Source organism: Microtus oregoni, unplaced genomic scaffold (assembly GCF_018167655.1).
Source record: "Microtus oregoni isolate MIOR12 unplaced genomic scaffold, Mior012 000065F_ref0000479, whole genome shotgun sequence".
Classification (NCBI taxonomy): domain Eukaryota; kingdom Metazoa; phylum Chordata; class Mammalia; order Rodentia; family Cricetidae; genus Microtus; species Microtus oregoni.
In genome coordinates, this window is record NW_024543875.1 from 3,957,952 (window position 1) to 3,982,500 (window position 24,549).

General features: G+C 40.7%; 1 protein-coding gene across 1 annotated transcript in view; it reads left to right on the plus strand.

Annotated features, from left to right (window-relative positions):
• Znf407 (zinc finger protein 407) overlaps positions 1-24,549 on the plus strand; it is a 371,415-nt gene that overhangs the window by 21,748 nt on the left and 325,118 nt on the right. The window contains exons 3-4 of the mRNA XM_041640811.1: positions 4,554-9,228; positions 15,705-15,819. Of these exons, the coding sequence (XP_041496745.1) occupies positions 4,614-9,228; positions 15,705-15,819 (4,730 nt within the window). The 5' untranslated portion in view covers positions 4,554-4,613. The remainder of the gene's footprint in view (positions 1-4,553; positions 9,229-15,704; positions 15,820-24,549) is intronic.

Genomic DNA, 24,549 nt, shown 5'->3' on the forward strand with positions numbered 1-24,549 from the left:
GTCATGGTGCTCCAGATTCATGGTAAGCTTTTAGTAAGTGTTTGTTGTGTGAATGAATAAAATCTACTTCGGAAAAATGAGCCCTTAACTGTTATATTCAGGTGATCTTTGTGTCTTTCAGGAAGAAAGAAGATGATCTTGTTCCCATCTCCACTGGGAATATGATACTTGTTTCTAATGAATTTTTAAAGCTATATTAGCATAAACTCTCATTTCCGTTTAGTCCCTTTCACATCACTTTAAAGGACTTCTGAAACTACTTAGTGCTCTCTCACACTGCTCTCGCTCTAGACTTTGGAACTTAGCTGAGCGAGCTCTGCCTGCCTCTAGACATCTCCTGCTCCTGTGCTTGTCTTTATGTTCGTATTCTCAGAAATGCTGGCTTGGATGGGTTGAGCTGCTGCCTGTTGTGTGTAAACCACTGTGTGCTCCATGCTCCTTGCATTTGCCCAATCCTGCTTTCTCTGGAGGTGTTTAACTGTTTCTCCCTACTTTCTCAGCAAAGCGCCAGCTCCCAAGCCAGATTCAAAACAACTAATAAACCAAAATCAAAAACAACAACAGCAGCAAACCTTCAAAGATTTAGATAAACTATTTAAGTAGTTGGAATGTTCTACTTGGATGTTTGATTTTTACTCACTTATTTTAATTTATATCTGCAAAATCATGTGGTTTTATATATATCAGGTACATTCCAGAAGAACATTTTCCAATAGATACTGACTTGTATCATTGTAGGAGAGTTTCATATGGTGGACACTTTATGTGTGTGTGCCTGCAACAGAATATGCACTTTGAGCACACGTGCACGTGTGTTCTTTGGTGCACCGCTGAAAGGGCTCCTGTTGCTGTGCACAGCAAATGTAACCTATTTTCTATGGCAGTACTTGTAGAAGCTCAGTATTGAACAGAAGAGAGCTCATGTTGGATTAGACTAAGTATTACTTTTTTCTGTCTGTCTTTGTGTGGTCTATGTTTGTACATTGTAGGTGTGCTCACCCATGCGTGGAGATCAGAGGTTAGCATTGAGTGTCATCTGTTCTCACCTTATTTTGAGACAATCTCTCATTGAACCTAGAGCATCTCTTATTGGCCAGGCTGACTGGCCAGGGCTCTCCGCTATGCAGGAATTGGGTTATAGGCATGCCTGGCTTTTCTGTGAGCAGGTGTTTTACCCAGCGAACTGCCCCCTGTCAGTTATTACAATTGAATTTTGGTTGCATGCTTTAAACATAGACAAGACTGACATTGTCTCTTGAGAAGCACATGGGTGTGGCGAGTTGTCAGGCATGATGGGTGGCAGTGCAGAGCAGTGCAGGGACTCGGGAAATCAGTCGAGTGCTTTCTTAGGAAGGAAAACACTTATTGTCTAAACAAGTGAAAACATTGATAGAATGATATAATGAATTTCTGTGTGCCTTTACTTACTTTTAAACAATTTTTAGCAGTTTGCTTTTAGGAGTTTTAGTATGTTTGAAGTACATCCTAGACATTTTCAAATTTTCATTCGTAATTATTTGCGTGTGAGACTTTTCTTATGTGACAGGGAGGCATTCATTTCTTTTGTTTGTTTAGTTTATTTGCTTATTTGAGACAGGGTCTCTCTCTATAGCTCTGTCCTGGAATTCACTAGGCTAGGTTGGCCTTGAACTCAAAGAGATCTACCTGCCCCTGCCTTTCAAGCACTGGGATTAAAGGCGCGCGTCACTCTGCCTGGCCAACAGTCATTTATTTGAGTCCTATGTAAGTGCCTGAATATGTTGTAGGTCCTTTGGATATGTGAATGAATAAAATAAACCATGCTTTATAATCAGGCATGGAGAAATAGAAAATAATCACATACACAAATAGCCACAGAGGGGCAGGAAAGGCATTGGTTTCCTTAAAGTCTAAAGCTTTTTATACAAAATATCATTAATAAAAGGAAAAATATTATAAGACATATTGACAAAGGATTTCATATTCAGAATCTGTGTGTAACTTCTGCAGCTCAATGAGAAAAAGAAAGAACCAAGTTAAGAAATGAGCAAAGAGCTAGCAAAGCCCATAAGCCATCACTTCATCGGGAATGCTTATTAAAACCATGCACAGCCACTGGCCCGATTTAAATGTAAAAGATGGACATATCCTCTTTGTTCAGAATAGTACAAGTACTTTGAAAATCAGCCAAGTATCCAGATGTCCATCAGAGAGTTCTGTTGTATCTGTGTAGTTTATCACACTCAGCAATACAGTGGGACATTGTACTGACGTGAACAACCCAAACCAAGATGCAGCCAGACTCCTCTTCCCCCACAGTCCTTGTTATAGGAGTCCACTTACAGGTTTTTCTAGAACAGACTTGTCTATCTATTGTGGAAGAATTCTAAACGGTGGTAGGGGATGTGGGGATGTGGTATGGTGTGGTGAGGAGTAAGGGGGTGTGCTTCTGGGAATGGCCTGTGAAGGGGCATGCAGGAGACGTCTTTAGGGAGCATTTAGGGACAGAGCTCTGTGGCTTATACACACTTCTTTTGACACTCTAGAGGATTGAGTCTAGTGCCTTTCCCTGCCAGGTGAATGCTCTACCACTAAGCTGGATCCCCAACTCCAGATCTCCGTGTTCTCTCATTCTCCGATTTTTAACAGTACTTGTGTGTATGTCCATGTGGTCGCAGCCCCTAGAGGTCAGAAGGACAAGCCTTGCAGGGTGTTTCCTACCATGTGGTTTCCTAGAACTGGACTTGGGCACTCAGGCTTGGGGTCAAGTGCTTTTAATTGCTGAGCCCTTTCTCTTGCTCTGGAGCTTGTATCTTGATAATGATATCTTCAGCTCCCGTCAGCCGCGCTGGACAGTTCTAGTTGCTCTAAATTCTCACTAACATTTGTTGTGATTCCACTTTTTTTCTCTTTTCTTTTTTCTTTACTTTTTCTGTTTTCTTTTCCTTTTTTCTTTTTCTTTCTCCCTCCCTCCCTTTCTCCATCTCTCTCAAGACAAAGTCTTGCTGCTGGCTCAGACTTGGGTGTTTCTGGAGTGTGGCTCAAGTCACTGTCCTTCCTTGATCTCCCTGCTGTTGCTTGTAGACTCATTTGACTGAGCCCTGTTGCGATCTTACTTTCCACTTGTATTTTTTCTAATAGCTCGAAAGCAGAATCCTGTTGTGATCCTGACTGATTTCTCTAATGACTAATGTTGTCTGGGATTTTATTTTTATTTATTTACTTTTTAAATTTCATGTGCTTTTGTCTGTTTTTGTATTTCCCACGGGCAAATTTATAATCAGATTTTTTCTTCATTTTGAAATTATTGTAATAGTTCTTTGAATAGTCTAGGATCAAATGCCTTATCAGATATGTAATTAAAAAAAAAAAGAAAATACAAAGTCCTGTTCCAAGAGTTCTTTTTTCACTTTCTAATTGGTGACCTTTATAGCATAGTATCCTTGGAAGTTTTTAATTTTGATAAGTGTTTTTTCTTCTGTCATTTATTTGTTTGTTTACATGCCTTATATATTATTTTTGTTCTCCACATTTAAGTAACAGGCTTCATTTTTATTTGTCATTTATGAAAAAAGTAGCTAAATAGTCTAAAATGTCATTATATGTTAATGACTTTTATTAACTTCAAACAAAGTCACATTTGGCTAAAAATTTCAATCATAGTATAAAATAAATGGAAAAGGATATGTGTTAATTAGCTATAATAATGAAAAAATAAAATCAATAATATTGACTTTTAAGACATCTATTCTGGGTAATTCCCCTCCCTCCAAAAAACTTACTCCATTAATTTTGTGCCATTGGCATTTGCCTTTGCCATTAACTCTCAGACAAAACAAGAATGGCGGCGTGTAAGGAAGTTGATTGACACCTGGAACAGGGGTGGCTTTTCATTGGCAAGAGATTTGAGCGTGAGTGTTAACCTGTGATGAGAATGTGTGCTTTTAGTTGAGATCTCCTGAGGATGCCGTGGTAAGTCTTTTGCTGTAGGGGCAGGGCTGAAGCAGTTGCCTTTCTACCAGCATTTCGTGCCGCTTAGAGGCAGTGCTCCAGATTCTCGTCACATCTGCTTTATAGAATGGGGATCCACCACAGTAGAGCTTGTAAGAAAGGCTTCTCTGTTTAAAAAGAAGTGACCTGAAATCTACTGTTTGTAGACTGAAAACTGATGGGAGTGCCCCTTACCCCTGACAAAGATGCGTCCTATTGCTTTGTGAGTCGCTGCGATCCACAGATTGGATCTCATGCTTTATTTTATTTTTCTGTTTTAAAGATGGGAATCTCCTTCTGTAGCCTGGCTTGGGCTGGTAGTCGCTGTGTAACCTTGATTGGCCTTGATCATAGGTAATCCTCCTGTCCTAGCGTCAGAATTGTTGGAATTGCAGGTTTTAACTCCATACGCAGCAAGATTGCCTGTTTTGAAAAAGAACTTCATACATGTGGTCAGGTTTGTCAAGGATGGAAGAAACTTCATTGACCTTGATTTCATCATATTTTTCTCCCTTGGTTCAGACCTAGAGGTTTGCATTTTCTTCATGTTCAAAACTCTAATGCCATGTCTGTTTATTTTACAGATTATAAATTCTAGTTAAATTCAATCCGTCAGAAGAAACATCACCAGAACTTTATTAAGAATGGATTCTGAGAATAAACATGAAAATGATGAGGATGAGGAAGCCACAGACAGGAAAATCATTTCCTCCTGTTATGCCAGTTGTGGGCCTGAATCCGATGGGATAGCAAATGCCTCTGAGAGTTTCACGAGCAAAAGGGGTTTTTCAGAATCGTCCAGCTCAGACAGTGTTGCTGTAGAGGAAGAGAGAAGTGAACTTGCTTCCAAACGAAGGAGAATAGAGGCGGTGGAGCCCTGTGAGATTGAAGAGCAGGGTACCTCTGGGTTGGACACTGAAGAAGCTAATGTTGACTCGGCTGATGTAGGACAGGAGGCCTTCTCCACCAACCATTCAGATGGAGGCCGAGCCCTTCCCAGTGTCTTCTCCCCACCAGAGGATTTTAGTACATTTGATACTCTTCCTTTGAAAGCAGATGCGGAGAGAAAGCCTGCTCAGGAAACGGTTTCCCTAGTTCCGGAAAGACACACTCCTTTTCCTCCCGAAGAAATGAGTGTTAGTTGTAGCTTTGGAAATGCAGAGACAGTTCTCAAGTGCAGGAGGTGTGGCCATTCATTTTCCTCTTGCTCTGCTTTGGAAGAGCATGTGGAATGTGGTGTGGAACAGGAGGAGAAGTGTGCCTGCTGCCACTGTCGCCACGGAGCGGAGCGCAGCTCGTCCCCTCACGTGCATGTCAAACATACTCACGGGCCGCAGAAAGTTTTTTCCTGTGATCTCTGCGGCTTCCAGTGTGCCGAAGAAAACCTGCTAAATGCACATTATCTTGGCAAAACACACCTTCGGCGTCAGAATCTTGCTGCTCGTGGAGGATTTGTACAAATCTTAACAAAACAGCCTTTTCCTAAAAAATCCTGTGTCATGGGAACAAAGAATGTTAGAACGAAACCAAGAGCTTCTAAACCACTGGCAAGGAATGGGGATTCCAAAGGAGTGCAGAATACTGGGAACAACTCTCAGGCCTTCAGAGGAACCCTTTCTGAACACAGTGGTGGTGGGAGTGAGCTGCTTGTCGAAATGGTGCCATCTAGGAATACCTCATCAGGGAAAGAAGAAGTTGTTGAGGAAAATGTTACTTTTGGTGTAGTTCAAAATCCTGAAAATCAGAACAAACAGCTAGGGGGCTTAGTAAGCTCAGAGGGTCTTTTAGGTAAACCGGAATCCATCCAAAATACCCTCCAGATAGCGCATATCAGTGTCAGTGCCGCCTCGAGGACAAGATCTGAGCGCAATCTCCTCATGTTGGGTAATAGCTTTCGCAGACGACCTGGCACTTTTACTTTAAAGGGCCAGGCAAAGAAAAGGTTTAATCTTCTAGGAATTAATAAAAGGGGCACACACGAAACTCAGAGGATGTATATGAACCACTTCAGAACACAGATGAAACCAAATGATGCACAGCCAATGACAGAACAAAGACACATGAGCCAGGATATCCAAAGTCTGTGTGTGACTACCTCAGATGATGCAGAAGGGACACAGGACAAGACAGCTTCCCATCTTTCGGGCTCCACACAGCTGGGCTCCCTGCCAGTAAAACCAGCTCCAGTCTGCCAGGTCCTGTGTACCTGTCCAGAGTGTGGTCATATAGCTGCAGACAAGACAGACTTGGAAATTCATGTGAGAAGGTGCCCTGCAAGAGAGATGCGGTTTTGCTGTCAGACCTGTAACTTTTCTAGTCCATCGAGGGAAGACTTAGAGGAACACTTGCATAGTAACCATCACCAGCAGGTGGCTCCTGCCCTCAGCTGCCAGCGTTGTTCCTTCGTTTCCTTGAATGAAGTAGGTCTTAGAGACCACATGAAGGAAAAGCATAATATGGGCTTTTTTTGCACCTCCTGTAATCTGTTCTTGCCTGAGAAAGATGCGGAAGAACACAGAACAACTGAGATGCATAATAGCTTAGTGGTTCAACCAAAGACGGCATCATCATTGAGCAGGGACTCTGTTTTACCTTTAAGTAATTTAGAATCAGAAAACATGGAAGATTCTAGAGAAGAATCAGGGAAAGCAGCTAAGGAAGACCCTGCTGAGTCGAGGGTCAGCCATGGAACTGAAGCAAGGCATTCAAGTAAGCCTCGGTTTCAGTGTGAGAAGTGCTTTTACAAAACACGGTCCTCCACCGTCCTCACGAGACACATAAAGCTTCGGCATGGGCAAGACTATCACTTCCTTTGTAAAGCATGTAATCTTTATTCATTGAGCAAAGACGGGATGGAGAAGCACATTAAAAGAAGCAAACACCTTGAAAATGCTAAGAAAAATAATATTGGCTTAAGTTTTGAAGAGTGCATTGAAAGGGTCTGCATTGGTGCAAACGATAGAAAGGAGGAGTCTCACGTTTCTGGAAGTGGAAGAGCCGAAGGCCATGTTGGTGTGCGATTACAGGAGCATTCCTGTCGTGAGCAGAGCTTGCTGCCTCCTAAGGAGCTGCCCCAGTCTGGTGTCGGCACCAGAGATGATGAATTAGCCTTAGCCCCTGCTCCAAAGAGAGGGCGGCCCAAAGGCAGCATTTCACGGACCTGTTCACACTGTGGACTTCTCGCCTCTAGTATTACAAATTTGACGGTGCACATCAGGCGTAAACACAGTCACCAGTATAGTTATTTGTGCAAAGTCTGTAAGTATTATACTGTAACTAAAGGAGATATGGAACGTCATTGTGCCACCAAGAAACATAAAGGACGGGTGGAAATAGAAGCAAATGGGAAACAAAGCTCAGATATAATTGTTGGCCCAGAAGGGGGTGATCTTGAAGCGTGTAAAAAGAATTCCCCTGGAGCAGTGACCGCTTCCGATGAGCAGGCTGACAGGTCCGCCGAGTCTGCTGCATCTCCTACAGATAAGCCGGTGGTCGACTGTGGAAACACAGTAGAAGTAGAAGCTGAAAATGTGTTTCATTCTGGAGATGGAGAAGGTAGCCGTCGACTCTCTGATAGAAAGGGGCAGCTCTCTCTAGATCCAGAGGACCTTCTACAGCAGAATGATGTGTGCTCTCAGAGAGATGTTGCAGGTTCAGGTGACAATAGATGTCTGCACTGTGAGTTCAGTGCTCACTCGGCTGCTTCGCTAGAGCTGCACGTGAAAAGGAAGCACACCAAAGAGTTTGAGTTTTATTGCATGGCCTGTGATTACTATGCAGTGACTCGCAGGGAAATGACTAGGCATGCTGCAACAGAGAAGCATAAGATGAAAAGGCAGTCTTACCTCAACTCCTCTACTGTGGAAGCAGGTTCTTCAGAAATGTCCAAAAGCATCCTTGTGCCTGAGGAGGGGCATTCACAAAACCCCGAGGAATTTAAAATAAAACCAGACCAATCATCTGATACTGTCAAACCTAGAAATGCTGCAGATTGCTCTATTTTAGATGAGAATGCTAGCTTAGATATGTCTAGAGTACTCTGTGCTCCTGATGCAGTGGAAATTGTGACTGAGGAAGATCATTCCTTTTGTGAGACCTTGCAACAGCCCCTTGCTAAGGACAAACGTATGAAACCTGGGGAGATAGTGTCCCTTAATACACCCTCTAATCATGGCTCCCCAGGCCGTCTTCAAGCTGACAATCCAGGAGACTATGCTGCGGATTGTGAGACAGGAAAGGAAAACCATGGCTTGTTGAATGATGCCTATGCTGGTGACCCAAGGACACGCTGTCAAGGTGAGGGAGGGAGTACCAGTGATAGTGGAGGTAAAGTCCTTGACAAGCCCCTCTCCTCTGGAGACTTAGACGGGGACCGTTCAGCTGAATCCACTTCCCCTGCTGGGGACCTGGGTGGTGGCGGCCAGAGCAAAGCTGGGCGTGAATCAAGTGCAGAAGACTTGGAAGATGTGCAGGCAGACCCTGTTCTCGAGAATAAGGAAATCCTGATGAACTCACAGCACGAGATTGTTTTAGAAGAGGATGGCCCAGCTTCTGATGACACGGTTGACAGTAATGATGTTTATGAAACTATAATAAGTATTGATGACAAAGGGCAAACCATGTACAGTTTTGGCCGGTTTGATTCTTCCATAATTAGAATAAAAACTTCTGAAGATGGTGAATTGGTAGATCAGTCAGAGGAGGGTCTTCTGGTAGCAGGGGTGAGAGTTAGTGAGTTGCCCCCAAAAGACTGTGTTCAAGGCTTGAAGAAGAGGAAAGTTGAAGGCAGTTCCTTCGGCGAGTCCACACGAATCCGATGTGATGATTGTGGTTTCTTAGCAGATGGATTGAGTGGACTGAATGTCCACATAGCTATGAAGCATCCCACGAAAGAGAAACACTTCCATTGTTTACTTTGTGGGAAATCCTTCTACACTGAGAGCAACCTTCACCAGCATTTGGCTAGTGCTGGTCATATGAGAAATGAACAGGCCAGTGTAGAAGAGCTTCCAGAGGGAGGGGCCACCTTCAAATGCGTCAAGTGTACAGAGCCCTTTGATTCTGAACAGAACTTGTTTCTGCACATTAAAGGACAGCATGAGGAATTGCTACGGGAGGTAAATAAGTACATAGTGGAAGACACTGAGCAAATCAATCGCGAGAGAGAGGAAAACCAGGGGAATATCTGCAAGTACTGTGGGAAGATGTGTCGAAGCAGCAACTCCATGGCCTTTCTGGCACACATTCGCACCCACACAGGTATGTAACCCTGGTAGCAAGCCTGTGTTTCCTACAAAGTGCAAAAGTGATGGAGTTTGCACTTTGGGTCCCAACCAAGTATGGAACCCCATTTGAATTTGCTGACGAACCTTCCCCTAATTCATATTTCGTGTTTGTGTGATGCTCTGCTTGTGTCTAGGAATTGTCGACATTTCATGTTTCCAGAGGCAGTTTAGCCTTAGAGATTCTAAAGGCACACCAGTGGACAAATTGCTTTTACTTTTGTCAAAAGCACCCTCTGATGGCTGTGCAAAACTCTTGTGTTTTACTGCTTTTCATTTGTTTTGTATTAATTATTTGATTTTCCAAAGTTATAGTAAATGACACTTTGTGGTTTTGGAGAGCATATTAAGTAGCTTTTAACCTTTATTAAAATTCTTATGTTCTGAGACAGGGCCTCACTGTGTAGTCCTGGCTGTTCTGAAACTTACTAGGTAGCCTAGGCTGTTTTCCACCTCACATAGATCTGCCTGCTTCTGCTTCCCAAGTGTTGGATTAAGGGTGTGTGCCATGACACCCTCAAATTTTTAGTCTTTTATTATTCTCTCATATATTACATCCTGATTGCAATTGCCCCTCTTTCCTCTCCTCCCAGTCCCTCCCCCCTACCTCCCCTCTCCCCAGATCCACTCCTCCTTTCCCTTCAGAAAAGGGCAGGCCTTCCAGGTATGTCAATCAAATATGACATATTAGGTTGCAATAAAACTAGGCATCTCCCCTAGTTTTAAGGCTGGACAAGGCAACCCATTGGAAGGAAAAGTCCTCAAAGCAAGCCAAAGAGTCAGAGAGAGCCCCTCCCCCAATGTTAGGAGTCCCTCAGGAAGACCAGGCTCCACATCCATAACATGTAGAGGACCTAGGGCAGACCCACGTAGACTCCCTGATTGTCAGTTCAGTCTCTGAGCTCGTATGAATCCAGGTAAGTTGGTTCTGTGGGCCATTATCTTGACCCCTCTGGCTCCAACAGTTCTTCTTCCCCCTCTTCTGTAAAGGTGTGTGCCACCACATCCTCAAAAATTTAACGTTTATTTTTTTTCCTATGTGGTTTGCTTGCCTGTATGTCTGTGTACTGCATGCATGCATTGTTCTTAGAAACCAGAAGAGGGCATTGGATCCCCTGGCCATCTAACCTGGGTCCTGTGGAAGGGAAGCCTATGCTCTTAACTGCTGAGCCATCTCTCTTGCCCCTTAATAAAATTTCTTAAGATATTAGAAATTTAAAAGTATTTATCAACAGATAGTTTGTATCTACAAGTCTGAGTCCCAGTAGTATGATCCCACTTTCAAGGACCAGAATTTGTGAACATGCTTCCCTTAATATGAATTGGAATTCTATTTTCATTGAGGTAGTACCTGATTTAGGGTCTGTATTCTGACACATTGTACATTACATGCTAATTTTTAGTTTGGGGAGAAATTTTAAATATATATATATATATATATATATATATATATTTGGTGAAAAATGTATAAGCCACTGTTCTAAATTTATGTAAAAATTCACTGCAGTGTTTCTATAAACCTGCCATACATTCTTTATTTTAAATAGACAGCTTTTCTAAATCATTGTGCTCTGCTTAGACAAGTTCTGTCTACATGGTTGAATTTATGAGTAGATTTGAATAATAAATTCACATTTCAATGAACATATTTTCATTAAAACGGTGAGGTTTATTTTACTGTACTTTTAAATAATGGCATATTGTTAAATCTACACTTTAAATCCCTGCAGTTTTTGAAACTTAGTGCATGGTTACACGGAGCTATAGAGCATTGTCAGTAACTGAGGTTGATTAAAGATAGGTCAGACATTTCCTTTAAAGAAAGTAGTAGGAGATCAGTTCCGGTGAATATAAACACCGCTGTCTCTGGCCTGCTCTCCCCTAGCTACTTGATGCCCATTTCTGGAGGACGCCAAGTGCTTATGTGTATGTGTTGTTGGTATCTGTTGTTGCTTCTCACACTCTGAAATGACACGGCATTAGACACCAGGCTGTTCTTACGCATGGAAAATAAGTCAGATAAAACTGAATAAAACCAAGAGGAAGATGCTAATGGAGCTCTTTTTAGAATTCTTTATGCAATTGTCTGGTCAAGACATGTTGCTTATAATTGATGTGTCCATTACTTGAATTCTCTTGTAATTATAGTCAATAAGTCTTGTAAATGTGTTAAAGCTCACTAAAAGCATACAAATTCAAGAACAGAGTAAGGCTAATAATTTAAAATAATCAATGTAGGCATTTCAGCACTTAATTTCCCTTGTGTGTTGATAGCTGATCATTCTTAATCCATTAAGATTTATTTAGTCGTTTACAATGCAAAATAGGTTTGCACTGGTCACTTGTGCCATTTGAAAATGTCTACCAGGTTAAGTGCAGAATGTAGTCCATTAGTCTTCCTTGACTATATATATTAATTGCATTTAAAATCAAGTTAATGTGGATGTGAAAGTGAGGTAACTATCAATATGTGACAGAGTAACCCTACTTACATAAGTTACATCATCGATTGCAACATTCAGTAAAAGTTAGCAGACTTTTTTTTTTTGGATCTTCTGTTGGTCTTTGCAGCAAGTACGTTTTTCCCGGGCTCTGGGTACTGCAGAGCCCTCTCTCCTAGAGCGGAGGGCCAGCCCACCGTGTCAGTTCCGCAAGTCACTTTTTTGGGAAGGCTGGTTTTCAGGTTTTAATTTTATGTTGTTTTTCTCTTGGAATATCTTAAAACGGATGATGGCTTCCTGATACTTCACTTTTATGTATGAAAGAGTAATACAGGGCCAGTTATTACTGCTTAGCTGGAAAAGGGCTTGATTTCCAACTCATTTCCATATTTGGAATTTGCTGTATGTTTTATGTAACCTGTTCTGATTATTCTTAGCATGATGAAAGCAGTATACTGAAGAAATGAGTTTTGGTTCTGAAGAATTATAGGAGGAAATCTCAGTTTCTGTGCATTTGTGTTGTGAACCACTTGTCTTGATTCTCAGGGGTCTTCACTCTGGATTAGAAGAGCTCTTGGCACAAGGCTTAGCTCTTGTGCAGTATTCTAAAGCTTTTATAGCAGAGGACATGGAAGATGTCTTAAGCCTCAAGATACCGGGAAGCCATTCTGTTTGTGTGCATAGTACTCCTGTCACTTAATGCCCTTTGAAAATGTTCATATGTGGGCATATATGATGTGTGTGTCTTCACTGAAAGCTCCCAGTTAGTGCTGGGTGTCTGTAATTCTTTGTCTAACAGTCTAGAGAGTATGCAGACCACCAAGACTGTTATTCTGTAGACAGAGCACAGTGGGAAGGGGCTGACTTGGTTCACTGCTTACTCTGCACGCACTGCTCTCGTGGCTGGCATTCTGTGTCATTTGTTGAATGGGTAAATGAATGAGCAATTGACTGAATGAAGTGTTCAGATGCTTAGGAAACACTTCAGGTTTAGCCTGCAGTCAGCAAGCACTGCGTGATACCCATGCATCTGCATTACCCCTCTGGTGAGATCTGAAGGGTGCCGCCTTCCCTTTGGAATGTTAGTGCTCCGTCTATGTGGAACTGTAAGAAGGTCTCAGAGGCATGGCCCCAAGGGCTGAGTGCAGGTAGATTTCAGGGCTTTGGGATTTGTTTAGTAAAGAATCAGGTACCAGGAAGTTAGGGCCACTTTAGTTTTTTTTTCCGCCCGCCTTCATTAAGTCATACAGATCAAATTAAAATAAGAAATCTTCTGAGCATAATGCTGCTCCATGGAATAGATTTATTTAAGATAATTCTGGACATTTTAATAATGAAATATATCTGAGAGAAAGGCAAATTTAGAAATATGTGTTTTTTACAGGTTTTGTGTTATAAACATATGCCAGGATCCTCATTTCATAATGAGTATTGTATAGCAACTGTAAAAAAGAAATATTGTCACTAGGAAGTGAAGTAGAAGGAAAGGCTTCCTCTTCCTACAGAGAGGATTTCCTTAGCTGATTCTGGAATGCGAATGCATAGGAAGGAGATGCTAACAGCCTGCCTTTAATGCTAGCAAGCTCTGAGCCTTCGGGAAGGACTTTCTCACGGTTCCATTTGCTGAGGTCTCCATGCCACCTGAGCGGAGCTAGTCAGACCAGGCTGGCTGAGCCGCCAGGGTTTTAGATCTGTTTCTCCAAGCCATCGAGCAGATGAATGTTGGGCGAGTTTTATCCTTTTTGTTTGAGGTCCTGATACTATTGTTTATTAATAATTTCCAAATTGTCCTTGAAAAAGCACTTTACTAAGCACAGGTGGATTGACTCTTACCTTTTAAGAGTTCCATTAAGGGAGTCTGTCTCATATGATGTTTCAAAGTCATGATACGCTTAATTTTATCAGAGTCATTTAAATAAACTAGTTTCTACAATGATTGATAGAATTTGAATGCTGTAAGCTGAAATCTCAACCTGCATTTTATATCTAAACATATAAACCTTAACTAGATAGAACCATTCAGGTGTTGGATACATTTTCACCTGCTTCTAACCATAGAAATTTGAAGTATTAAGAGCTGCACTTCATTGCCATTAGAGAGTGGAATACTCAGCCTTGTCTGCCATGGAGTACTGTTTGTTTTTTTTTCCTCCTTTCTTGGGAGGTAAAAATTAAATACTTCATTTTCTTGGTGTCCTTTTGAGAACTAAATTGAAATTTAAGAGTGTTTTTTTTTTTTTTCTAGAGTGCTTTAGTTTCAAACATTTTTTTTTCTCACCTCGGAGGATTTTTATTTACCAGGACTGCACTGAGGTTCATTGATTGAGATGATTGATTTATTTGTACTCTATAATTTTTGAAATGTACAGATTTCATACTCTAACCATTTTGAAAGTGTTATTTCATAAAATAGATGTGCTAATTATGACACGAAAAGTCTGGAAACGTAAAGATTTTAAGCCGTGGTTTTTATTATTTTAATCTCTTTCAAGATGTAGTAGTTAGAAAACTGGAAGACAGTTTGCACATATCTTCTTCCTTAAGAGTGGCTACTTCTAGTAAGTGGAGGACTCGGTCGTGAGTTACTCACAGTGACACTGTTGACTGAAAAGGTTGTGTTTTGTTTTGCAGTGTACTTTAATCTTGGTCCGTATTAAATAATTAAAAAGTTTTCTTGTCGTTACTGAGCCTCTTGTGTTGAAATATCTGTTAGTGAACTCCGTAACCAAGATGTTGACACTGTTGGTTTGCTGACTCATCACAGCAGTGAAAAGATGATGAAAACACAATAGTTATGTGCTGTGTTGTCATGTGTGTGACAGTGAAGCGAAGTATAGTTGTGTGTGTGTGCGCGCGGATGTTAGCACAGGGTAGTAGTGTGTGAGTGCGGGTGTTAGCACTGTGTAGTCGTGTGTCTGTGCCGGTGTTAGCACAGTGTAGTCGTGTGTAAGTGCGGGTGTTAGCACAGTGTAGTCGTGTGTCTGTGCGGGTGTTAGCACAGTGTAGTTGTGTGTCTGTGGTGGTGTTAGCACAGTGTAGTCGTGTGTCTTTGCTGGTGTTAGCACAGTGTAGTCGTGTGTCTGTGCGGGTGTTAGCACAGTGTAGTTTTGTGTCTGTGATGGTGTTAGCACAGTGTAGTCGTGTGTCTTTGCTGGTGTTAGCACAGTGTAGTCGTGTGTCTTTGCTGGTGTTAGCACAGTGTCGCCGTGTGTCTGTGCTGGTGTTAGCACAGTGTAGCCGTGTGTCTGTGATGGTGTTAGCACAGTGTAGTCGTGTGTCTGTGATGGTGTTAGCATAGTGTAGTCGTGTGTCTGTGCCGGTGTTAGCACAGTGTAGTCGTGTGTCTGTGCCGGTGTTAGCACAGTGTAGTCGTGTGTCTGTGATGGTGTTAGCACAGTGTAGCCGTGTGTCTGTGTGGGTGTTAGCATAGTGTAGTCGTGTGTCTGCCGGTGTTAGCACTGTGTAGTCGTGTGTCTGTGCCGGAGTTAGCACAGTGTAGTCGTGTGTCTGTGCGGGTGTTAGCACAGTGTAGCCGTGTGTCTGCCGGTGTTAGCACTGTGTAGTCGTGTGTCTGTGCTGGTGTTAGAAAAGTGTTGTTATGTCTGAGAAATATACTCAGTAATACACTTTGTAGATACCAGTGACCTTGTTTGTATTTGTGTTTTTAAAATGTTCAATTTTGGATAGGATATCTTCAAGAAACCTTTTTGTCAGTTGTTTGAAAAATGTTTAACAATATTTAGCTCATAAAAGCTTCTTAGTGGCACTCAACTTTTGACTTTAAATCTTAGAAATGTTTTTGAGAGTTAGCAATATTCACTAAAACATTAAAACCACATGAGATATTTATGGGGTCAAGAAAGTTATAAATGAGTGCATGCATTTTGTTTTGGGGAAGAAATTCTTAATTTGATTTAAGATTTAACTTAGGATTTGGTTTACTCTCCCTTTTAAAAGTCTGCTAGTAATGTGTTATCCACGTTCAATCTTACTTTGTGTTACATTTACTCAGGATCAAAACCATTCAAGTGCAAGATATGCCATTTCGCAACAGCTCAGCTTGGAGATGCCAGAAACCACGTGAAAAGGCACCTTGGGATGAGGGAGTACAAGTGTCATGTCTGTGGGTGAGTAAATTGAAGCCACCTCTGCTGTGGGAACCAGGAGCTAGCTGTGTGCGGGGTAGCTATTGTTTGAGAATTCAAAACTGATATGAGTAAGAGTGGCGAAAATTATGCTTGCGTATCCTCCTTTCCTTTGTTATGGTAAATTCTTTAAATACAGTTATGACATTCTTCCCCCACTTCTAATCCTGTGCTGAAGATGAGCAATTTTATGGGCTACAAGGTCAATTTGAACCTGTAATCTGTAAATTGACTAAATTATAGGATGTTCATTCACATTGCCAGAGAGAACTATAAATTCCATTTAAAGACAAAAAGACCCCCCACCCCCAGATAATATAGCTTTAGGAGTGCATATGTATTTTTTTCTTCTGCTATACTGTCTTAATTTTAATCACATTAATGGCTCTTTGGATAAATTGGACATATTCTGTAAGGAAAAACAAAAGATTTAATTTCAGATACCTGGTTACTGATCATTTGAGGGATGATGTGTAAAAACAGTGTATAATGTATTTTTGTGTCATGGGATTTCAAAACGAGTTTCCGTTTTCAATTCATGGTTCTTTGTAGAGTCATTCATAGTGTTAATTGTCATTCAGGTATGTTACATTTAATAGAAAGCACTGAGGTACCTCAATGTAAAACTAATTAATTTAGCAGAAATGTTTAAAAGGTTTTAAAATGCTATGACATATATGGTGTATCATAGGACATTCAGAGGTGGATTTTAATACTCTACTTATTAAAATATATTTTAATGTTATTGTGCTAGAGAAATTAACTAATAAGTACATCATATAAAATACTTTATGTGAAACTTAAGAAATCTGCAATTCGTAGGTTCAATTAAATTATGCAGTGTGCATATATTATGCTGACGTGGGAGGCTCTCAGGTGCACAGGGACATGGAAACAGCCCTCAAGTCAAGAGCAGCTCTGCTGTGTATTGCACAACACATATTCCCAGGAGATGATTTCACTTTTTGACCCTTAAGAGAGTTTTACAAATAACTTTGCAAGCAATGTTATCAACCATGGTCTGTGATTTATTCGCTGGCCAAATTGATGGTTCAGTGACTTGCAGCTAAAGTAAATGAAGATGAACCTCTTCCCTGAAGCCACTCATGATCAGTTGGAGAACGAGTTCAGTTACTACTGAGTTTAGCTGCCAGGGTCAAGTCCCAAACGGTTCATTTTAATTTCTATAGGTCCTGTGATTTTAAAAGACAGTCATTTACTGTTCTTATCCTCTGAGCTGTAGGATGACCCCGACCACAGTGGAAATGTGCATTTGGAAGTAGTAAGCAGTTTTTCCCCATTTGTGAAAAATAGGTAAATAGATTTTTGTACATTTGGTTTGTTGAAATCTAATTTTTATCTATTTTTAAAATTAAGTTGATAAGATATTGGAAAGATAAAAAAGCTTTTTCAAAGAATCCTGTTTCATATAGTTAGTAGCAGAAACAGCTTATAATTTATTGGCTCTAAATGTATAATTTGAACACTGTCTCGTTCCTTAGCTGATTGCTTTCTGAAGACAGAGGAAGTGTTCACTAGTAGTTTGTATCTGGTCACCAGGATAAATAGGAATGGTTTGAATCTTAGGTTTGCCACAGAGAGCCCCATTTTGTGTGTGTGTGTGTGTGTGTGTGTGTGTGTGTGTGTAGATAAAACATTCTAGATTTCAGTATCTAGCTTTTAAAATTAGGGAAACCTTTAAAATTCTCCCCCAGTGGAATTATAGTTTTTTTTTCTTTTTAAAAATAAGTTCAGTTTAAAAGCCACACACACAGAGTTAGTTTAGCATGGTAGAGAGTCTTGAAGTGAGGCCAGGAGCTCTGAAGAAGGTCAGTGAGCTGAGAAGGATTGATCAGTGAGGTTGATCAGAACAATAATGAATTAGGAATTTAATGTTCAGGAAGGGGTTTTTGTGGTTCTGTGTTTTGTTTGTTAGGTATGGGGCTGTCTTCGGTGGTTCTGTGTTTCGTGTGTTAGGTATGGGGACATCTTTGGTTCTGTGTTTTGTGTGTTAAGTATGGGGTTGTCTTTGTTTCATGTGTTGGTTGGGTATAAGAGTAACATAGAAGTTTAAATGGAAAACAAAACAAAAAAAGCAAGGACTAGTTCTTACTACTGACACTGGAGAATATTGGTGCATTAACATTGCTGACAGTGTCAATTCATTATCACTGATGGCTAAATAATCTCCCCAATGCTCAGTGGACCCATTAGTTCCCGAACATAAGCAGGCTATGCTGCATTTCTTCATTAGCTTTAATTGCTATAAATTTTACCTTTTACAAAACCATGCTTTAAAGGTAAAGTGATCTTTTGGGAGCATCAATTCTATAATTTTGTCACAAACAGAGGGTCCTGCACTGTTTCTTTTTCTCCAGTAGTTAATATCTTGGTCTCAGTCTTTTGAAATTTTATTAATGACCTCTTTCTTACCTGGTTATATATAGTCATTTATCTAATAGTCATGTTGAAAATGTGTAAAACATTGAGGCAGGCACATGCTTGAAATAACTGTCATAAAACTGAACTTTTTGCAGTAACCTTTTAGTTTTCTTATGGTGAAATTTGTGGAAATGGTGTGTTTTTATTGAATAAGTTTAATGTTATTGTAGCCACTGTTTGTATTGTTTGCCTGCCTTTCCTTGTCTTTATGTAGGAAGACTGTAGATCCACGAGGACTCTGTCGGAGAGTTCCCACTAAGACGCAGTTTTAGAATTCTGACTTGTCAACTTTAACATAACAATAGCATTTAAAATTGTTGCGTCTGGATTTATGTTATTTTTTTTTTTTAAATCTTCAAGATCAGTGATTTGAAGTTGTTCTCTTACTTATCCTCTCCTGGCAAATGTTGGCCACAGTTGGCAGGGCTTAAATTACCTTGACGGAGGAGGTGAGTCAGTTGAAAGTCGAGTTCCCATTGTCTAACTGTGACTCAAGGCTGACGCTCTGCATAGGCAAGGTTGCTTTTCTCATGGTATGAACACGTTGCTGCACATTCCGTGTTTCAAAGCAGATAAAGAATAAAGCTGGTTCTTCCTCTTAATTCAAGAGAACAGAGTTTTGTTTGGTGATCTGTATAGCTGCTGTGTTTAAAAACATTTATTTTATGCATGTGAGTGTTTTACTTTTATAATATCTGTACAACTCATGCATTCTTGGTCCCTGGTGCCCATGAGGTTAGAATAGGGCTGGAGCTATGGATGTGGGTGATGGAATCCAATCCAGGTCCCCTGAAGAGCAGGCTCTTCTTTCCAGTGTATGATTAGGAGAGGAATTCTAGGCTCTCTGCTCCCGATGCCTGGCCGACGTGGAAGTCAGCTGCACTGTGATGGTGCTGAGTGGGCAAAAGCAGACACTGGAGCTTCTCTGCTCCAAAGTTGAGAGCTTACTCAGTACTTATGGGGCTAAAAATAGGCCAGACACATCTTTTTATTAAATTCCCGATCCTATTTATTTATTTTAATTGTTAAGAATGAAAAATTTCATCCCCAAATTTATTTTACACATTTAAATTTTTTGTGTGTTTTTATTTTATTTTATTATTTATTTATTTATTAAAGATTTCTGCCTCCTCCACATTTAAATTTTTTTAATAATTCTGTATGTGGGTTTGGGGATATAGCTTAGTGTCTAACATGTTCAAGGCCCAGGATCAATTCTTAGCACCCACACCACACACTGAATTAATTTTTCCGATGTGCATGTATTCTGAATGTTAGTATTGTGCAGTGCTTGGTGTTAAGTGCTGTGTGTTACATTGGTCTTCTTTTCTGATTCCGATGCTTTGTTCTTTGCTTCGTCTTTGCTGTCCCGTTTACAGATGGGAGCTGGAAGTTAGAAGTGACACTGAGCCTCTGCCGCCGGCCCTCCCGGCTCAGGGCTGCTCTTGCTCCTAATCGTCCTTCTCTTCATTGTTTTCTGCCTTTTGCTGTATGTGCCTTTTTCCACTGCTTGGGATTTTGCTCATTGGTTTTCACTGGGGTTGTTTTCTGTAGAATCACATCTACTTCCTCCTATTTGCCACGTTTATTTTCCATTTTTTGTTAAAATTAAATTCTGAGAAAAGATTGCTTATCCAGTCTTGCTCTCATATTCTGGCATTTCTTTGTTTTGTTCTTATTGTAAATGATGTTAACTGTTCCCCGCTGTTCTTCATCTCTTGATAATTTATTGTCCTCACATGTGGTTGGCCATGTCTGTGTATCAGGGAAAAGAAACTGCTGAAAGTGGTGATGGGGTAAGATTCACCATGTTACATTTCAGTTGCCTTTCAGTGCCAGTTATCTTAAAGAGATCCGGGAAACTCCATAGACCTAGGAAATGATATCTAAGTTTTGTATGTCAGTTTTCAGAACCATAAATTCAGTATATATAAATTAGGGGCTATGTTATTTATTGGTAGATTTCTTCGTGTCAGGTTTTGATTAATGTATATGGAGTTAGTTAAATAGTTGACTATGATTTACTTAATCAGGAGAGAATAAGAGCATTTTCCAAATATTTCACCTCTGAGTTTATTAGACGATCTCAGAAAATTTAAATTGTGCGTTAGTATGATTAGAAAATGTTTATTTCTAGTTGATTTTGGAAACCTTAAATCAAAAGTTACTAATGCAGTTAAACTGGTGTGTGTGTGTGTGTGTGTGTGCGCGCGCGTGTGTGTGTGTGTGAGATTACCTAGTTTTTGTGCATTAGAGGGATCTCTATGTAGATGATTATAATGTCACTTTCTGACCTTTGCAGCTTGAATAATTGTAAATCATTGCTTCATAACGTGTCAGAGAATGTCTGTACTAGGCAATTAAATGGCAGAATATAATAGACCAAATTATTGCCTGTCATGTTTTCAACAACACAGTTAGTATTTGAGTTACACTTAATCATTACGTGCATTAGCAACTTCATTGGAATCCAGCTTCAGGCTGAGCATGAAATACATTACATTATTTAAACCTCTAATGGTACAAGTCATTTATTTGTGTTGAAGTGTACAACATGCAGAGTTTCATAAAGCAAGGAACACTTGAGAGCTTAATTTATCCAAATCAAAGTCTAAATGCAGATAAACACAAGTGGCAAAAATTAGTAATTTTTATAGGCTGGAAATATTTAAAAATACATGGTTGTGGGTAATTGTAGGCAGCAGGAATAAATTAAAATCACTATTTTTAGTCTGCTCTGAGAACTAAAGCTGGGTATACCTAAATCATTAAAAGTACCACGGAATTGCATTTTGAGCCGAGCAATTAATTATACCCATCATATCTACAGATGTATCCAATAAGTATTTGCTTCAGCTGATTGTTCTGGTTAAAAAATATAGATAGAAAAGTTGGTTTTGTGCTATGGGAATGCATTTCGTCTATAACAATATAAAGTACAACATCTCTTACTTTTGTAAAAAGATTTAAATTAACAGTAAGACATCCATTATGAAAGATGCATTGCTTGTATTTTCTGCATAGTATTTTATTGCTTTTAGTTTGACTATATTTTTGCCTCTATTTTGAAATTTAAAAATGCCATGCAACAATTACTCTCTCTGTTTTGTCACTCAACCCAGAATTAATCATTTACCCTTCTGCTGGTAAAAATCCTTGAAATACCTTTTTAAGTTATGATCAATATTTTCAACATTTTTATATGAAGCTTACTTTATGGTTTGAAAACCTAAGCAGCATTTCGATTTTAATGTTCAGTTAACAAGCATTATTCTCATAACTCTAGTGTGTTTTCTAGTGATGTTTTGTCATTGCGGGAGAGAGTTGGAGTGAGGCTAGGACATTGATGTAGAAAGGGAAGACGGCTCTTCCCAGTGTCTCCTCACAGTGACAGGAGGCCTTTGCTGTCACCAACATTCTCTTCTTTCCTTCTGCATGGTCATAGTTTGCTGATTTCTTGCATGATTGGTTAATGGATATATTTCAAGGCCAGTAAGTGTGACTAACCTGTATAACAAAATAAAGATAAAATAGGCATTTTTACATGTTGGTTGTTGTTGAAAATATCAGCATCTGATTTTTGTTTCCAGTGAAATAATCATGCCCCAGTGTCTTAATTCTCTCTTATTTTAAGATGGCTCCTGGGGTTGGCTTTTTAACTGCCCCCAGTCATCATAGTAGCTTATAGGAAGGGAGTCACTTTCTGGATTCCTTTGTCTGTTCTGTGATTTTACTTTTTAATCTACCTTTTCTTGTTAATCTGTTCTCTACTTCCATCTTCCTCTTTGCCTGTCTCCCGAAGTTCTTCACCCTGTGACAGCTGCCCCTAATCTTTCCGGAGCCACATCAGCACCGGTGTTGGGAATGGAGACAGAGGGGTGGCTCGGTGGTCCACTGATGTCCACTTCTCTCATTCAGCAGAGCCCTAGAGGCTGTCGTGTAGCTATGGTAACAGGGTTGTGTACTGGCCTTGTTTGTGGTCACAAGCTCCGTGGAGGACAGAGACCTGAGAAAACAGAACCACTCCAAGGGGAACCAGGTAGAATGGGGGAATCCGCCACTGTCGAGGAGTATGAACACGTCTTCTTACAGACCTGGTTCTGCTGAGGTTGAGTCTTAGTCACTTGAGGAGTATTCCTAAGACAGACTTGCGTATTTTCAACCAAGGTGACTGAAGAGCAAAAGCAGAAATGAGTGGAATAACATGGCTTGTATGTAAGAGCTCTGCCAGAGTCCTGTTGTGTGCTGCTGTGGAGGGAGGAACAGATACATTCCTGTCAGCTGAATACTAGCATTTGCCAGTGCTTGTTGGAGTTCAGGTCAAAGACAGAAACAGTATCTTCCTCAAATAGAGAAAACTCAGGTCCAGAAACGGCCAAGCTTTTCTGGCTAATTCAGAAAATGCTTACTGGGTAGGTAGTATTGGATAGGACGGCCCCTGGGAGTCAGGAAGATGAGCCAGAGCTGCCTGTGCAGGCAGGGCTTGTGCCCCTTTTGAACACGAGGTGGCTGTGTTCAGGGAAACGAAGTCACCCCTTCCTGAGGCTTGATTGAAAAGCCAGGTGGACAGTTGCATGGCTGGGCAGGTGAAGCCGACGGGTATTTCTCAAAATTGTTCTGTATTCACATGTTGAATACCGGCCCTTTTCTGTTTTCTGTCTCTTTCCTTCCCTCCTTGCCTCTATCCCTCTACACCCCCCCCCCAAAAAAAAATCATGTGACTTGCCAGTTTCTGGGTAGCAATGAAAAGAGGAGAGAGGGGAGTCTATATAAAAAGGGAGGTGGGAAGTAGATCACTGCTTCAGAGTCAAGGGCATTGGGGTTGGTCAGAGAGATATTTTAAGAGAATTTCACTATTTACAATTGTAAATTGGTTTTTGGATAATTATAATGAAACAGATATCTGTAGCTCATAGCTTAGTGCAAGGTGATTGATTACAAATAGCAATGAGGACACAGTGGTGCAGCCTCACTCCTGGTGCTCACTTTGACAGGAAAGTGGGTGCTGTAATTGTGTTTCCACTAGAATGAGCCACGGTGCAGAACAATATGAGGCAGGAAGCTGGTGCTTTAAAAAAGTATATACTGTTTTTGCTGGGTGTGGTGGTGCATGCATCTAATTCTAGCACTGGAGAGGCAGAGGCAGGTGGATTTCAGAGTTTGAGGCCAGTCTGGACTACAAAAAGAGTTTCAGGACAGCCACAGCTATGCAGAGAAATTCTTTCTTAAAAAACAAAATTACAAACAAAAAAATGTACTTTTCTCTTATTTCTTTCTTCCCAGGCCCCCTTTTCTTTTTTTTTTTTTTTAAATTTATTTATTTATTAAGGATTTCTGCCTCGTCCCCACAACCGCTTCCCATTTCCCTCCCCCTCCCCCCGATCAAGTCCCCCTCCCTCATCTGCTCGAAGAGCAATCAGGGTTCCCTGACCTGTGGGAAGCCCAAGGACTGCCCACCTCTATCCAGGTCTCGTAAGGTGAGCATTCAAACTGCCTAGGCTCCCACAAAGCCAGTACGTGCAGTAGGATCAAAAACCCACTGCAATTGTTCTTGAATTCTCAGTATTCCTCATTGTCCGCTATGTTCAGCTAGTCCGGATTTATCCCATGCTTTTTCAGACCTAGGCCAGCTGGCCTTGGTGAGATCCCAATAGAACATCCCCATTGTCTTAGTGTGTGGGTGCACCCCTTGTGGTCCTGAGTTCCTTGCTCGTGCTCCGTCTCCTTCTGCCATCCAAACAATTTATACATTTTATGCCCTTTATTGTTTTGTTCTAAACTTCCTGTCTTCATTCTTTGAGATTCCCTCTCCCCAGCTGCTGCTGGCTTTAGCTTTATTACAGGGCCATTTTAGCAAGCATTAGGTTCGCTGCGAGCATTTTTGCCATCCAACTGTCTAGATATAGGAATTGTCACAAAGTGGTTTTTGTTTTCCAACTCTCATTCTGTTTTAAACTGCACTGTTTACTCCTGAGGGCTTGGGGAACCTTCTAGAGCTGGACCACAGGGTGGTTTCAAGAACATTTGAAGGGTTAATTTGCATCAAGTTATGCTTCCAGCTTCCTACGTGACTCTTGAGATTCTAGAATATTCCTGAAAATCAATCCTTCCTGAGCTATTTTAGAAGGGCTATTGTAAACGTAATAGACACAGATGGTTTTGTGGTGTTCGCACAAGTCTGGTCATTGTCTGCAGAGGTCTCACAGTGGTGTGAGGACAGTGACAGTCACGTGCCTCACGAGACATTTGCAGTAGTCTGACAAATTGGTT